Raw genomic sequence first — 17,584 nt, 5'->3', positions numbered from 1 at the left:
TTTATTTTTACTTTGGAAATTCATATTTTCTAACAGCAAAAATTATGTTTCGAAAGAAATACAGAACACCCATATGCTTTCAAATGTTGTGTATTCTAAGGAATTAACTATTCTAATCTTTATTTCACTATCTTTATAAAATGTCTGCTCAAACAGACAGAGGCATCATATGTCCTGTTTTTTTCAGTTCTCACATGCACTGCAAAACAACCAATAAAAACGCAGCTCTCGTTTTATGTAGGCTGCAGCCTATAAAAACGGTATTTTCCTCCTCGTTTTCAGTCTTCACACGAACATGTTAGCTTTAACATGCTATTGAAGTTGGCTGGTTAAGCTAATATAATTTTTAAAAAATGGGGACCATGCAACCCGAATCTTTATTGATGGGTGCTGGATCTTCCATGGCCGTCACTTCGCATTGGAAATCGAATGAGATGCTCAACTGGTCTGTGGTTACCCAGGGAAACGCCACAGCGCTTGGTAATATGGAGATGCCTGCGAACCCGCGTTCGCATTATGGACAATTCTCTCCGTCTACCTCGGTGTTCTTGGCCGTGCTCATGACGCTTCTGGTCTTCGCCACTGTGCTAGGCAACGCACTTGTAATATTAGCCTTTGTGGTGGAGAAAAGTTTACGAACTCAAGGGAACTTTTTCTTTTTTAATTTGGCCATTGCCGACTTACTCGTTGGTGAGTGCGTAAATGTATTGGTGAACAAATGCATTGTGTGCCATTGTTTTAAAGGTATACATACTGTTGTGATGATTCATAAGCAACTGCTGCCCATACATGTTTTCTCTCTGTAATGTTCTATATTGTCAAAATATTTGAAAACGCGTTTCATATGCGTGTTTAATAGTCGTGCGTAACATTTGTGTTCCATCCCACCTGCAGGAGGCTTTTGCATTCCTGCTTATATCCCCTATGTCATTACCGGCGAGTGGAGACTCGGACGAGGTCTGTGCAAGATATGGCTGGTGGTGGACTATACTTTATGCACGGCATCAGTGTTCAACATCGTCCTGATCAGCTTCGACAGATTTATATCTGTCACCCGAGCGGTGAGAGCATTTGCGCACGGTTGTCCTTTCCAGCGCAGGTTTCATTTTCAACAGCCTGCTAGTGATGGGAGTAATGAAATGTAAAGCCATATCAAAAATGATAAATGAACATGTTTATTTAGTGCACCAAGAACCGTGTACACTCCATTTCAATAAGGCCACCATTCCTTTCTTTCTGTATCAGGTGAGCTACAGGTGTCAGAAAGGTGTGACCCGGGAGGCTGTTCTGAAGATGATGAGCGTGTGGCTGGCTGCTTTCCTACTCTATGGGCCAGCGATCATTATCTGGGAGTACATCGCTGGTAGTAGCGTGGTGCCCGACAAAGAGTGCCACGCTGAGTTTTACTTCAACTGGTATTTCTTGATGACAGCATCCACCGTAGAGTTTTTCACCCCATTTGTTACCGTCATGTACTTCAACATCAGCATCTACATCAACATCAGGAGGCGGAACCAGGTGAGGGATGAGCAGCCTGTCGAGGGGCCTGGGGACTGTGAGATGGAGGCCCTGAAAACTGGAGATCAGCATGTATTCTTCGTCAGACCAGTGGAAGGTGAAGCTCCAAGGATCCCGAACAATGCTGCCAGGTTAGGAGGTATTCTATCTACCGCTAAAGTGTCAGCAGTAACTGGGAACAGCAAACATGAGAGAAGTAAGGACAGCAGTATTCTGGACCTTCCTCCACTGCAAGTGGGCGATATGGACCAGCATTCCAGGAGGACGCGGTTCCAGTCTGCGGAGCACTCGTTCAGTAAACAGCGCAGCCGATCTGAAGTAGCTGCCAGTCGTTTCCGTCTCTCAAAGGACAAGAAGGTTGCCAAGTCCCTGGCAGTGATTGTGTGTGTGTTTGGCCTGTGCTGGGCTCCCTACACACTGTTAATGATCATCCGTGCAGCGTGTCATGCCCAATGTGTCCAGCACTACCTGTATGAAATCTCATTCTGGCTACTGTGGGTCAACTCCTCCATCAACCCTGTCCTTTACCCACTGTGTCATACCAGCTTCAGAAAGGCTTTCAGAAAACTGCTTTGTACCACCAAGATTAAAATTCAGCCACAGTATATGGAGCAAATGTATTAAGCATGACCAATTTGCACTGACAACTATGGCCTTGTTCTGACAGTTTTACATTATCAGTCGTCTCATGTCAACGTAGGTGGACAGCTCGTATGAGTGTTGCACAACACTGGGTACAGATGGTCGCCATGTATATCGTTTTGTATTTCGGTGTAGCATGTGCGTGTTTGCAGATCTTACACCGTGTATTAGTTATCTTAGAACACATGTCTGCTTAACGTTGAACAATAAATACATGCAGCAGCTCACCTTCACTATGTTTATTTTCCTGCCATCTACTTTAGACATCAGGGCACCAGTGTTCAAAACCTTGTGTAACACATACAGTATGTTAGCCTTTATACAGTATAGGCACCAACATTTAGCTCAATGACAAAGAAAAACATGTTGTCAGCTGTGAAAATGATTCCTTTAGCCACCAACGAGAGCCTGTCTCCATTGAACAGTCACCTAGCAACGGATGACATATAACTGGATAACAGCCGTAGTCAGTAGATAACAAATGAGGTCCAATTAGCTAAGCATGAGTCACAACTCAACACAACATTGACCATACCATACTGAATGGTAGAAAACACCAAAATAGTGTTTCTAAAAAGATAATCTTAATAATAACCTTGTCTTTCATAATAGCACTCAGTGAGACATTCTGTAAACAAATGTCAATCCATTCACTGAGGTGAATCTCCCCTCATTTGCTCTTCAGTGCACCGACTCAATACTAATTCAAAACCGCAGGCTAGTAATCTGCAGCATAACAGAAGATGGACACTAAAAGTTATAGACATGTAGGGTTAATATCAATTTGTTTATTTGTGCAAATGACATGATATTGATGATATTTATTCTGTTTTTGCTGATTTACAAGTAGGTCATACATACAATACATAGGGTTCATAATCCAGAAGACAACGAGATGAATAGAACCCACCTCCAACGAAGATCTTTTAATCAACGTGGACGTCAAAGAAATGAAGGTTAGCCGCCACTGTATAAGCTCCAGTGACAAAGGGGTATCATACACATCAGTTCCTCCCACCACTCATCCAGAGCAGGTCTATGTAAAAGCATGCACCGACGCACACCGCTTAACTCTCTACAAATGGCTGTCAACCACAGAAGGCTCAAACCAGAAATAATAATAATTAAAAAAAAAAGCTCAAGCCAAATGAGTGAAGCCGTTGAGAGAGAGAGAGAGAGAGGAGGGCAAAGGAAAATCTACAGCCGACAGCCCAGGTGTTAGTCCGTGGAGGAGAAGGGGTTGTTGGGTCACAGCGTTAGGTCAATGGGATAACTCTCCCCGGTACAACCTCGTAATGACACGACATTCTCTAAAAGCAGGCATTATTTCATTCTTCTGCATGACCGCGAAATCATGACGTACAGACAGAGGAGACGAGTAGGGGTCAAAGTTTAAACATGAGCTTCCACTGGCTATATCGTCGCCTTCTGAGGGTGACGACGGACAACAGAAATGGTCAAATATGAAAGAACGACAACACGCAGGAAGTGCAAGGCAAACCGCAGCCTGTACACCATGTATTCTCAAAAGCAACACCATTAAATGCAACACCTTTTCTAAAAATGGTAACATGAAATAAAGAGGGATGACAGAAGGAAGAAGAGTGAGGAGAAAAGGATAGAGAGAAAGAGAGATGGAAGGCAGGTGTTGTTGGTGGGAATGGCATTTTTCCCCAATGGATGGAATACCCTGGTGTGAGTGTACATGTGTGTGTGTGTGTGTGTGTGTAAATATATATAGATATTTTTTTAGAAGTGTAGCGAGCCCTACAGCACCAGGCCCTCATAAGCAGGCCCCTCGGCCTCCGGCGACTCTCTCTGCAGACGCAGGTGCTCCAGTGTGTTGTGGAAGTGTTTGTTGATCTGCTCCGTCTCCTCGCTGGCCTCCAGGTTTGGCAGGTCCTCTCGGATCTTCTGGATCAGCTGGTTCAGAACCTGGACCGTCACCTACAGGGGATCAAGACGTTTCATGATCTTAAATTATCATTTCAAATAGGTTGAAATTAGTTAGAAAAAGCAACAATGTATTACCTACTGTAGATATGCACAAGTATACTCAGTTATAAGACAAAAGTTACATAATGATTAAGCGGAAAAAATTATGTTAGTGTCTCAAATTGTCCTGACTATGGAGCCCCTGTTCTCAGTCCCTGGAGGCCTAGTAGCCTCTAGCTGTTAAAAAGAACCCCCTGATGCAGATGGGGTGTCTGTCTGGTAAATAACCACCAAAGAGTGGGCGTCCCCTTGGAGTCCTAGCAAGTCCCAACACTGTTCCAATAAACTCAGAGAACAGGGGAGATTGGATGGCATCTCTCCAGGGAGCTCAATGTGACCGTCTGCACTTGAAGTGCGTTGAAAAGACATCAGGATTTCACAATGTAGGCCTGGTTCTGAAAAAGCGTGTCAGGAATGAGTGGTAGTACAGACGAGGAGGACAAGAGGAAAGAAAAATGTACACATACCGCATCATTCTCTCTTTCGTAGAAACAGACGTATCTGTTCAGGATCTCAATGAAGAGCTGCACTTGCAGTGACGGGTCCATGCACTGGTTGGCGATTTTCAGGGCCTTCTTTAAGCACTCCATCACCCTCTTCCCGTCACGAATCTGAGGACAGAGACACAGCGGAGGTGTAAAACTCTACCACGCATTCACACACAATCCACCTGTAATGAAGAAAGAGGAAGTTGAAAGTGCAACGTGTTCGTTGTCGCTTCAGCGGCAACCAATCATAGAACAAAGAGAACCTCATCCTGCATTTCTCACGCTTCAATACTCTGATTATGCATGTCATTATACACAAGGAACCTTAGAATTACCACCCTGCTTTTTTTTTTCTTTTCTTCCCCGGAACAGAAGACAAAGCAAGGCAATCAGTCTTAAATAAAGGTTAAATAAAAATAAATGTGTCTCAAAACTTGGTTACTAGACTGTTACTGCATGTCCTGTTACTATGGCGACACCATCTTCAGTACTGCACTGTATTTGACACAATAATTATATATATTTCTCCTCTTTGTGATCACAACCCCCACCTCCTCTCCATTCTTTTCAGTGTTGCGTCCGGACCAGAAGAGGTGTGCACAGATGCTGACGGCCCGACACTGGTCTGGCTTCTTGAGCAGTTTGGAGGCGGCGAGCGCACACTGCGTCCTCAGAGGCTCGTGGTTCTCCTCGCTGAAGCATTTCGTTCTCTCAAACGTGCCGATGATCAGCGTGATGGCTGCTAGCTGAGCCTTGGAGTCGCTGATCTCATCCTCATACAGGGAGAAGGCCTGGGGGAGGGAGGGAGGAGGGGGGGGTTCTCAGAGAAAACAGATAGAGAAAAATTCCTCACTGAAATCAGTGGATCACTGCTGCCAACACAGGGCACAAGTAAACCTGAGGCGAAGAGGGGCAGGGAGTGGGACCTCCCTCCCTCTTTCCAATGTGTCACATTCTCAACCCATTTTGTCCCCTGTACCTGTGACATGAACTCGTAGGCCACAGTCTCGTGGTTCTCGAAGCCAATCTCTCCTGCGGCCAGCGCCCCCTGTAGGAAGAGTCTGAGAGGCAGCTCAGCCAGCTCAGCCTTGATCAGAGCACTGATGGTTTGGTGGGCAAACGAAAAGATCTTCTGGCACTTCTTCTCCCATTTATCATCCTGTGGGACATGTTCAACAAAAGAGGAAACAGTTCAAATCCACCTTCCTGTTTATTATAAATCATCCTCTTCATAACAAAACTATACGTATACTGAACAAAAATATAAAATGCAACAACATCAAAGATTTTACTGAGATACAGTTCATAGAAGGAAATCAGTCAATTTAAATTAACAAATTAGGCCCTAATCTATGGATTTCACATGACTGGGCAGGGTGCGCAGCCATTGGTGGGCCTGGGAGGGCATTGGCCCACTCACTTGGGAGACAGGTCCACCCACTGGGAGAGGCAGGCCCAACAAATCAGAATGAGTTTTCCCCCACAAAAGGGCTTTAATTACAGACAGAAAACTCCTCAGCCCCCCCACCCCCCCACCCCAGACGATCCCACAGGTGAAGAAATGTAGTTGTGAGGTCGGTTGGATGTACTGCCAAATTCTCTAAAACGACAGCTTAAGGTAGAGAAATGAACATTAAATTCTCTGGTAATAGCTCTGTTGGACATTCCTACAGTCAGCATGCTCCCACAAAACTTGAAACATTGGTGGCATTGTGTTGTGTGACAAAACACATTTTAGAGTGGCCTTTTATTGTCCCCATCACCTGTGTAATGATCATGCTGTTATATCAGCTTCTTTATATCTCACACCTGTCAGATGGATGGATTATTTAGGCAAAGGCGAAATGCTCAGTAACAGGGATGTAAACAAATTTGTGCACAACATTTGAGAGAAAAAATCTTTGTATGTATGGAACATTTCTGGGATCTTGTATTTCAAATTGTGAAAAATGGGATCAACACTTTACATGTTGCGTTTATATTTTTGTTCATTCAGCTTAGTTAGGGGAAGGGTTACGTGACGTACTGATGAAGAGTTCTCTTTGTAGCGGAAAGCCAGCTGATAGGCAGCAAACACCAGCGGTGGAAGAGTGTAGCGAATCCTCTGGTTCCCCCCAGCACCAAAGTGCTTCCTGGCTGTATTCAGGATCTGTAGAACATGACGGACCTCTCCATTAACACATGCCTTAAAACACATCTCCTGAAAATACATGGACACTGTGACGGAATTCAACTGTACGGTAAGCAAAGCTTACCAGATACTGTTGGTCGGGGTCGTCGGAAAGCAGCAGATGGATAAAGCGACCCACAAGGCTCTGCTCCTCAGCAAAGTCCTCTGGGTCTGGGTCTTCAGCGGGCTGGTCTGGCTGGTCCTGGATCAGTGTCGACACCAGGGTCAAGATGGCATCCACCTTGAGGGAGAGAGAAAGCGTTGCTCAGCAGTGAGATATTTACAGTGCTTTCAGAAAGTACTCACACCCCTTGACTTTTTCCAAAAATTGTTGTTACAGCCTGAAATAAAAACAGATCAAATTGACTGTCACTGGCCTACACACAATACCCCATAATGTAAAAGTGGACTTTTTGTTTTTAGAATTATTTTATTTTTTACAAATTAATAAAAAAATGACAACCTGAACTGTTTTTAGTCAATAAGTATTCAACTCCTTTGTTATATCAAGACTAAATTAGCACAGGAGTAAAAATGCACTCATGTGACATAAGTTGCATGGACTGAAAGTAAAAAAAGCAGACACTGAATATCCCTTTGAGCATAGTGAAGTTATCAATTAACCTTTGGATGGTGTATCAATACACCCAGTCACTACAAAGATACAGGCATCCTTCCTAACTCAGTTGCCGGAAAGGAAGGAAACCGCTCAGGGATTTCACCATGAGGCCAATGGTGATTTTAAAACAATTACAGAGTTTAATGGCTGTGATAGAAGAAAGCTGAGGATGGATCAACAACATTGTAGTTACCTCAGAATACTAACTTATATGACAGTGAAAAGAAGGAAGCCTGTACAGAATAATAATATTCCAAAACATACATCCTGTTTGCAATAAGGCACAACAGTAATACTGCTAAAAATGTGGCAAAGAAATGCACTTTTTGCCCTGAATACACTGTTATATTTGGGGCAAATCCAACAACATCACTGAGTACCACTCTTCACATTTTCAAGCATGGTGGTGGCTGCATCATGTTATGGGTATGCTTGTCATCAGGAAGGACTAGGAAGTTATTTAGGATAAAAATAAACGTAATAGAGCACAGGCAAAATCCTAGAGGATAAACTGGTTCAGTCTGCTTTCCAACAGACACTGGAAGACAAATTCACCTTTCAGCAGGAAAATAAGGCCAAATATACACTGAAGTTGCTTACCAAGAAGACATTGAAATGTTCCCGAGTGGCCTAGTTACAGTTTTGCCAAATTGGCTTGAAACTCCATGGCAAGACTTGAAAATGACATCAAGCTTGAAGAATTTTAAAATAATGTGTAAATATTATTCAATCCAGGTTTGCAAAGCTCTTAGAGACTGACCAAAAAAACACTCACAGCTGTAATCGTTGCCAAAGGTGATTCTAACATGTATTGACTCAGGGGGTTGAACACTTATCTTATCAATTTCAAAATAATAGAATTTTCCACTTTGACATTACAGAGTATTGTGTGTGAACCGTTGACCAAAAAAAAACATGAAATAAATAAATAGAGAAAGGCTTTAAAAAAAAGCCTCTTATGGCATTAATGGGAAATCAACGTTCTCCTGGAGTCCCACTAAGAGCTCTCTTAGAAAAGACTGGTGCTCTGAATCATAGTTTACATTGACCTTTTCCAAATAGAAACGCTAGAAAAGGTTAATGTGACTTGAACAGCCAATATCTTGAAGAGAATTGATGGAAATATGTAGGCAGACTGCTTGGAAGTATACAACACAAAGAGCCTTTTGTGGATGCTTACCTAAACAGATAAAGGTAAAAAGAGCCCAACAAGAAAACACTTATGAGAAAGAACACAACTTAATGTGTAACGTGCAAATATCTAGTAGCACATATCAGTCAAAAGTTAGGACACACCTACTCATTAGAGGGTTTTTCTTTATTTTCACAATTTTCTACATTGTAGAATAATAGTGAAGACATCAAAACTATGAAATAACACATATGGAATCATGTAGCAACCAAAAAATGTGTTAAACAAATCAAAATATCTTTTATATTTGAGATTCTCCAAAGTAGCCACCCTTTGCCTTGATGGCAGCTTTGCACACTCTTGGCGTTCTCCCAACCAGCTTCATGAGGTAGTCACATGGAATGCATTTCAATTAACACGTATGCCTTGTTAAAAGTTAATTTGTGGAATTTCATTCCTTTTTAATGCGTTTGAACCAATCAGTTGTTTTGTGTCTTTTAAAGTTTCTTCAAGTGCAGTTGCAAAACCCGTTAAGCACATTATGAAACTGGCTCTCACGAGGACCGCCACAGGAAAGGAAGACCCAGAGTTACCTCTGCTGCAGAAGACAAGTTCATTAAAGTTAACTGCACCTCAGATGGCTGCAGCCCAAATAAATGCTTCACAGAGTTCAAGTAATAGACACATCTCAACATCAACTGTTCAGAGGAGACTGCGTGAATCAGGCCTCATGGTCGAATTGCTGCAAAGAAACCACTACTAAAGGACACCAATAAGAAGAGACTTGTTTTGGACAAGAAACACAAGCAATGGACATTAGACCGGTGGAAATTTGCCTTCAGGCTGATGAGGCTGAATGAGATTTTTGGTTCCAACCGCTGTGTTTTTGTGAGACACAGAGTAGGTGAATGGATGATCTCTGCATGTGTGTTTCCCAACGTAAAGCATGGAGGAGGTGTGATGGTGCTTTGCTGGTGACGCTGTCAGTGATTTATTTAGAATTCAAGGCACAGTTAACCAGCAGGACTATCATTTGTTTTTCAACAGGACAATGACCCAACACACCTCCAGGCTGTGTAAGTGCTATTTGACCAAGAAGGAGAGTGATGGAGTGCTGCATCAGGTGACCTGGCCTCCACAATCACATGACCTCAACCAAATTGAGATGGTTTGGGATGAGTTGGACCACAGAGTGAAGGAAAAGCAGCCAACAAGTGCTCAGCATATTTGGGAACTCCTTCAAGACTGTTGGAAAAGCATTCCAGGTGAAGCTGTTTGAGAGAACGCCAAGCGTGTGCAAAGCTGTCATCAAGGCAAAGGGTGGCTACTTTGAAGAATCTCAAATATATTTAGATTTGTTTTAAACATTTTTGGCTACTACATGATTCCATATGTATTATTTCATAGTTTTGATGTCTTCACTATTATTCTACAATGTAGAAAATAGTAAAAACAAAGAAAAACCCTTGAATGAGTAGGTGTGTCTAAACCTTTGACCGGTACTGTATGTGTGCGTTGGTGGGTGTGTGTGTGTTTACTGACCTGCTCCTGGGCTATAATGGTGGTGTTGTAGTCCACAGTGTTGCTCAGAACGTAACAGCTCATGCTTTTGCGGGACTCATAATCAAAGTACTCGAAGAGCGGAGGGAAGTGCTTGAGCTGCAGAACAGTCAGAATGTTGTTGTAGGTGTCCACTGGGATCTTCAGCAGCCTAGTCAACTCTTTCGAGACCGCGCTACTGGTTGCAATGCTTTGAAAGGTGGGAGACAATAGTTGAGAATGAAAATACTGCAGTAGCTACGGCAATTTTCTTTGTCAGCTATCTTTGGAAATTGGCAAATATAATAACTTCCAAATATCACATGATGGCAGCAAAACAAATTCATTATTATCTATTTTTTGTCTAAAGCAAAAAGGGAATTTCATTAAGACATTACCTCAAACTTCTTACAGAGATTTGAGATCATAGACGTAGATAACACACTTTTCACTATTTTTTACATTTTTTAATTCATTAGTGCTTTGATGAGAAAATGTACTCTGCAACCGGCTTTCTATTCAGATTTGTGAACTTTTCCGTCTCAAGTACGGCTGGACAAAGCATTGTAGTCTACTCTAGCACTTTGCTGAAGAATGAGGTTATTCTACTGTCTAGGGGTGTTTGTTCAGCAAGCTTTTAATGCAAGACACTACAGAATAGGTAGACGTTTGAAAGCTTTAGTACTTCACAGCAGGCTGGGACTTACAGGCGTAGGCTACGATTAACTAATCAGGGGTCGCACTAAAGTTCAGAAATCTGCATTTTCAAAACGCAGACCATCAATAAAAAAATCACCCGTGATTTATATTGAAAGTCAATAGAAGTGGAACACTATTTGGTGTGAAAAAGCAAGATATTTTTTTGCGAAATGATGCAAGGCCATAATATTTCTAATGTTTATCATAGAAAGAATATAGTCAGCTACATTTCCTTATGTTTTGCTTGAAGTTAGTCTTAAATGTTACCGTAGAAAAGAAGGCTACACCGAGAAAGGTAGCTACACATCAGTTAGAGCGCCGTCTGCTGCTAGAATGCCCGTTCATTCATTTTTATCAGAGTGGAGAAGTGCAACTAAAGTACAAAATTAGTCTGATGATGAGCTGAAATTACAATAAGAAGCATTTTAGATCTGCGTTTATAAAACGCAGCAAGATATTTCTTACGAGTTTTATAAAAAAAATTCCTGCGTGAAAAACACAGAATTCTGCGTTAACGCAACCCATGCTAATATAATTTGATTTTAATTTCCACAAATGTATATCATTGGCCTGATGCAATGTTGAATTCCTCTACTAAACAAAGGAGAAGAACTATCCAGAAGATCAACTAATGTAACACTGAGACATGGTAGTGCTCTTACTGCTCCAGGTTGAGCTTGTTGAAGATCTCCACTGTGCTCTCCAACACCTTGTCCACATAGTCCACCCGGTCAGGGTAGCACTTCATGGCCAGGTTGATGAGGGACACCTGTAGTGAGACCACATCCTCCGAAGGCATGTCCTGGCGGGACTGGGGGGGAAAAGATGAAATACAAAATAAGGTAATAACATGTAGCTTAATTGCTTAAACTTAAGCATACATCAAGGTCATGAGATTGAGTCGATGAGAGGAAAACTTGATCGAGATTTTGCCTTTTGAGTGAGAGGTAACAATACAGCAATAGAATATATATATGCAGGGGAATTTCTAACGATCAAATCAATGAGAAAATGGATTGCAGGAGAAAAATAATAAATAAATAGGGAAAAAAAAAGAAAAAATAAGAATAAAGTCTTTCTCCATCACTTACCTGTATAACTGTGGCTACTTGTTGGGAGAAAATATCAAACAGTTTGATTTCAGCAGGGATTCCAGGTCCATCTTCTCGGTGAGCAAACAAAGCCAGTCTAAAACAGAGAAGACCAATCACGTCAGTGGGTTCAAGCACAACACCAAGGGAAAATGGAAAAGCGCAATCCTGTGTGTAGTGTACTGATTGAAATGAGATCATATGTCGCAGAGTTAACGTCACCTGTCAATGAGAGCAATGATGATGTTTTTGACATTGACGTGCTGATGCAGGTCGGCACAGGAACGAAGGAATAGGTTCAGTGTCTGAAGGTGGAACTCATCAGGAAAAACCTATTAGAAGAGACAGCAGAGCAGGGTGACACCTCTACCATGTGACCAGTCTATGTGATTAATCAGTAATAAACTCAGCGAAAGAAATTTAAAAAGTCCCCTTTTCAGTACCCTGTCTTTCAAAGATAATTCATACAAATCCAAATAACTTCACAGATCTTCATTGTAAAGAGCTTAAACACTGTTTCCCATGCTTGTTCAATGAACCATAGACAATTAATGAACATGCACCTCTGGAACGGTCGTTAAGACACAGCTTACAGACGGTAGGCAATTAAGATCACAGTTATGAAAACTTAGAACACTAAAGACGCCTTTCTATTGACTCTGAAAAACACCAAAAGAAAGATGCCCAGGGGCCCTGCTCATCTGTGTGAACGCGCCTTAGGCATGCTGCAAGGAGGCATGAGGACTGCAGATGTGGCCAGGGCAATAAATTGCAATGTCCGTACAGTGAGACGCCTAAGACAGCGCTACAGGGAGACAGGATGGACAGCTGATCGTCCTCGCAGTGGCAGACCACGTGTAACACCTGCACAGGATCGGTACATCCGAACATCACACCTGCAGGACAGGTACAGGATGGCAACAACAACTGCCTAAGTTACACCAGGAACGCAAAATCCCTCCATCAGTGCTCAGACTGTCCACAATAGGCTGAGAGAGGCTGGACTGAGGGCTTGTAGGCCTGTTTTAAGGCAGGTCCTCACCAGACATCACTGGCAACAACGTCGCCTATGGGCACAAACCCATCGTCGCTGGACCAGACAGGACTGGCAAAAAGTGCTCTTCACTGACGATTTGAGGTTTTGTCTCATCAGGGCTGATGGTCGGATTCACGTTTATCGTCGAAGGAATGAGTGTTACACCGAGGCCTGTACTCTGGAGGGGGATCGATATGGAGGTCGAGGGTCCGTTATGGTCTGGGGCGGTGTGTCACACCATCATCGGACTGAGCTTGTTGTCATTGCAGGCAATCTCAACACTGTGCGTTACAGGGAAGACATCCTCCTCCCGCATGTGGTACCCTTCCTGCAGGCTCATCCTGACATGACCCTCCAGCATGACAATGCCACCAGCCATACTGCTCGTTCTGTGAGTGATTTCCTGCAAGACAGAAGTGGCAGTGTTCTGCCATGGCCAGCGAAGAGCCCGGATCTCAATCCCATTGAGCACGTCTGGGACCTGTTGGATCGGAGGGTGAGGGCTAGGGCCATTCCCCCCAGAAATGTCTGGGAACTTGCAGGTGCCTTGGTGGAAGAGTGGGGTAACATCTCTCAGCAAGAACAGGCAAATCTGGTGCAGTCCATGAGGAGGAGATGCACTGCAGTACTTAATGCAGCTGGTGGCCACACCAGCTACTGACTGTTACTTTTGACCCCCCCCTTTGTTCAGGGACACATTATTACATTTCTGTTAGTCACATTGTCTGTGGAACTTGTTCAGTTTATGTCTCAGTTGTTGAATCTTGTTATGTTCATACAAATATTTAAGTTAAGTTTGCTGAAAATAAACGCAGTTGACAGTGAGAGGACGTTGCTTTTTTTTTGCTGAGTTTATTTCATGCGTATGCATTTCCTACTACAGACCTTGACGCAATGACAAACTGGAAACAGTAGTTACCTGAATGATGCACTCCATGAGATATTCTTGAGCCAGGGAATCTCGGCAGTTTACCACCTGCTCTAGGACACCGGACAGCACAATCTGGGGAGAGAAATAACCCAAACACAATGGGCATCCTCTCTAGATATACGGGACTTATGTATTTCTGTATTTTCTGCACGCTGTAATACATATTCAATGTAATATTTTACCCAATACTGCATCCCTCTTTGCCAAACATAATTTCTAAAGGTAAAGTAGATATAATAGCAAAAATAAAACATCAAAAGAGGTGCTTAGGGTTAAGAACCCCTCTCTGAGCTTGACAAGGATCATCTTCTCCAGTCTCCACGCCCTCAGCTAGACAAACAACAAAGGCTAAACCCTACATAATTCTACAGGTGCTCTTTATTCTAGAACAGTGCATGCTGTGTTCCTAGCCTCCTCTGCATGGCGCTCTCAATTGAAGTACGTGAATACATTTGCAAGCCAATATCTGAAGCGGCAAACAACCATTCTGATTAATATTAATTACACAGTCTTCCCGGCAGTTCCAGATGACTCATACATCAGCATTCAGAGTTAATGCCAAGGGTTCCATTGTACTTCCAGTACACGCAAATGTACAGCTCTAGACGTCGATATATATATATAGGCAGACATGCAAACACAAACCTGTTTATACTTTTCCACATTGACCCCCTCCAGCTGGCTGAGTCGAACCAGGTTGGTCCCGACCAGGATGCGCAGCTCCTGCCTCTCCTTCTCCCTCTTCTCCCTGTCTCGGCTGTGGCCCTGGTGCTGCATGCGCACCCACAGCTTATTCATCTCAGCAAAATTCAGCAGCACAAAGTCAATGGAGTCGTTAATGTCTCCCGTCATCGCATCCTCCCCTCTGGAAAGACGTTAGAGATGAGATCCAAAAGTTCTGCCTCATTAAGTGGAGTATGATATACCAAAAGGAAGTATATAGGCTTTTTCATTAAATCAATAACCGAACGGTCACATTTAAAAACTTCCGGGATGATTGCTAAACAATGAGCTCAAATCCTCATTCAATCAGAGGACGGAAACAACATAATGAGAATGTCTGGTTAACACACGGAGGCCTGGATTGCGAGTGGGAATCGGTCGATGAGAATGAGTGAGGGGCAGCTCAGGAGGAGAGCCCCGTGAGGAGAGACTGAGAGAATCTCAATTGCATATTCCTTGCGTCCTCTTTTTCCCTCACCTCCTTCTCAAAACCTTTGGATGAGAAAGCCAGAGGTCCCTCCCCTCTGCCCTTCTCCTCCAAAAGGTTTTGTGAAAGAGGCGAGGAGAGAGGACGCAAGGAGTATGTCATTGACATTCTCCCTTTGTTCTTACTCTAGCTGCTCCCCGTCATCAGGCAGGATGTTGCGGGTGCACTGTAGCAGGTAGTTTCTGAGGAACAGGCCTCTCAGCGGGTGCTGCACCCCACGACACATCTCCACCAGGTCCTTCAAGATGTCCTTACGCGACTGAGGGAAGGAGCGAACATACACCACCCCCACAGTGATCAGCAGGTAACTGGGGAGAGAGGAGAGGGAGGGGGGTCATTACTTGTCCTGTTTCCTATTCCTCTAGGGTCAAGCTGCATCTAGTTTTCACTGCCTAATAGAGGACATTGTTGTCACATGATTGATCACATGTACAAGTAGGCTAGTCCAAGAGAACATGTGCAGCTCTCCATTTACACTTCACTTTATTCACTAGCTGACACGATCATTAGGGTGCTTGAGTACTCACAGTCTGGGGATGATGTTCCCTGCATATTGAACCAGCTCATAGAGGTCAGCCACTTTCCTGCCCTTGGCAAACTCATCTGTCAGGTACACCTCCAGGTAGTGGAGCTCGTCCGAGATGGCCATGTCTGCACTCAGAATTAAGGACTCATAGCCCAAATGTAAATAACACCAAACCTGGACTTGCCTAGAACAGTCAAATGATCTGGAGAATGAGGAGAGTCATTTTTTTTTTTAAATGTCTAGACCAAAGATCCATAGGTTGCAGCAGGTAAAGGATACAGAGTTCATAGTAGCTCTTTGGCGATAACATGGAGGTCCTGAGTTCCCCCAGCATGTTAGATGCATGTTTCAATGCATCCATCAGCTTGTTCTTGTCCTACAGATGGAAGTGTCAGCAATCAAACAAGTCAAGTAACAAGTCAATATGAGTAAACAGTAGTTAGGTTAATCTCTGATACACTGCTCCAAAATATGCTGCAGTGTGACTTGTGGCTAGGAAACAGTGTCTCTCTCATACACTAATGAGGGTCAGAGAACACAATACATATTTGCTATATTGTTAACAGAAAAGAGAAGGAAGTCAAAGGGCGGGGGGAAATAGGCAGATCTTACCAGGCAACGTTTCATCTGAAATGACTGGACCTTGACAGCCTGCACGGCTTCATCAAGTAGCTTTTCCTGCTCGTCCTGGGGTGACTGCTGTGTGGTAGGCTGAAAGACAGCACACTGAAGCTCAGAGGAATGCCATGCATGTTACTCTGACATACTCCACTATTATAGCTACAGTGGTTTACAGTTACAGTGAGCCGAGACATGACATTGACTCAGATGCTCAGTAAACTGGCTATGCCCCAAGGAAAACAATGAAATGATTGATGGTACTGTACTGGCCAACATAAACATCGATTTAGCTAATTCATAGTTATCCTAATGTCAGCGCTCTGGATGGCCTGAGATTAGAAATGGTGAAAAATATTAACTTGCCTCATCAAGACTGTAATAGGTGCAGACTGCAAGCTAGCACTGAGTCACTAGACTATCAAGTGGTTAACTACTAATTCGTATGCACTGTGTTCACACTAACCATGTTTATGTCTAGCTATACTGACATCACCAGAATGAATGATCAATGACTGACAGCTAGCTGATGGCTAATCTTTGCTTAGCCATCAACTAGCTATTGAAGTAGCTAGCTAACGTTAGTTGTGGTGGACAGGTTTGTATATTTGGCCCTCTGTCACGGATAACCGATTTTTAGCTATCTAGTTTGTTCGCTAGTTACATATGCCAAGTTAAATCGATATTCTCTCTGATCTTTACTAGCTCCGTTAGCTAACTAGATAGCTAACCGGCTACAGTCTAGACATTTCATGAAAATACTAACTATCAAACTGCACTCCTTTGACTTTGTGAAATTTCTGCATTAAAAGTAAGAGATAGAAATAATCGACCATAAAGAGATGCTAGACAACGGATCGGTCGATTCTTCAAAAATGAAATGTGTTGACAGTTAGCCTACAGTAGCCTTAGCCAGCTACTAGCTAGTAGGAAGCTATATCGTTTCTAGATAGGCCGTAGCTAGCTAGCGCCACCCACAACTTGAGTCTGTTTTCGAGTCAGTATCAGCAATAACAAAAACACAATACCTAAAATGAATGACTCACACAGAATGATTGGATGCATAATAATCACAAGTATTAAGAGTAGCTATCTTATCCGTTTCACTTACCATGATTATCAAGTTTGTATCAGCAAACTGGTAGCTAACCCTGAAATCGTTTCCCAGTCATGTGACTGCTACCAATCCACCCAGCTACCCAGTTTCCACTAGTTACCACAGCCACAAAGTCAAATCGTAATATATCGTATAAATTCATGAAAACAACATTTTACTTTTTGTTCTTAGTTTAAGGTTAGGGATAGCAGTGTGGTTAAGGTTATGGTTGAGGTTGTGATTAGGTTAAAAAAAAAAGATTTTAAGAAAATCA

The 17,584-nt window shown here is 43.0% G+C and overlaps 2 protein-coding genes across 4 annotated transcripts; one reads left to right on the top strand and one right to left on the bottom strand.

The window, feature by feature from the left end:
* The first annotated feature begins 283 nt into the window (after positions 1–283).
* LOC106562003 (histamine H3 receptor) lies at positions 284–2,391 on the top strand. The gene is made up of 3 exons (XM_014126518.2): positions 284–690; positions 895–1,061; positions 1,246–2,391. Exons 1-3 carry the CDS (start codon positions 354–356, stop codon positions 2,140–2,142), a joined length of 1,401 nt encoding a protein of 466 aa, XP_013981993.1. The 5' UTR covers positions 284–353; the 3' UTR covers positions 2,143–2,391.
* A 537-nt stretch (positions 2,392–2,928) lies between these two features.
* Positions 2,929–17,565, bottom strand: vps35 (VPS35 retromer complex component). Of its 3 annotated transcripts, none has more exons than XM_014126516.2 (17): positions 17,326–17,565; positions 16,209–16,295; positions 15,876–15,972; positions 15,598–15,721; positions 15,196–15,378; positions 14,506–14,725; positions 13,849–13,932; positions 12,116–12,225; positions 11,894–11,990; positions 11,465–11,613; positions 10,107–10,314; positions 6,899–7,054; positions 6,670–6,792; positions 5,623–5,802; positions 5,195–5,434; positions 4,623–4,766; positions 2,929–4,107 (listed from the first exon to the last, which is right to left on the bottom strand). In XM_014126516.2, the coding sequence occupies exons 1-17, from the start codon at positions 17,326–17,328 to the stop codon at positions 3,928–3,930; spliced, it is 2,385 nt and encodes a 794-aa protein (XP_013981991.1). In that variant the 5' UTR covers positions 17,329–17,565; the 3' UTR covers positions 2,929–3,927. The 3 variants fall into 3 exon arrangements, with proteins under 3 accessions (XP_013981991.1, XP_013981992.1, XP_013981990.1); XM_014126517.2 differs by having other exon boundaries at positions 16,209–16,292; positions 17,326–17,526; XM_014126515.2 differs by having other exon boundaries at positions 16,209–16,307; positions 17,326–17,457.
* Positions 17,566–17,584: the final 19 nt, after the last annotated feature.

The sequence above is a fragment of the Salmo salar genome, chromosome ssa11, assembly GCF_905237065.1.
Source record: "Salmo salar chromosome ssa11, Ssal_v3.1, whole genome shotgun sequence".
In the NCBI taxonomy this organism is placed as follows: Eukaryota; Metazoa; Chordata; class Actinopteri; order Salmoniformes; family Salmonidae; genus Salmo; species Salmo salar.
The sequence above is the reverse complement of the archived record's forward strand: the minus strand, read 5'-3'. Positions and strand labels throughout refer to the sequence as shown.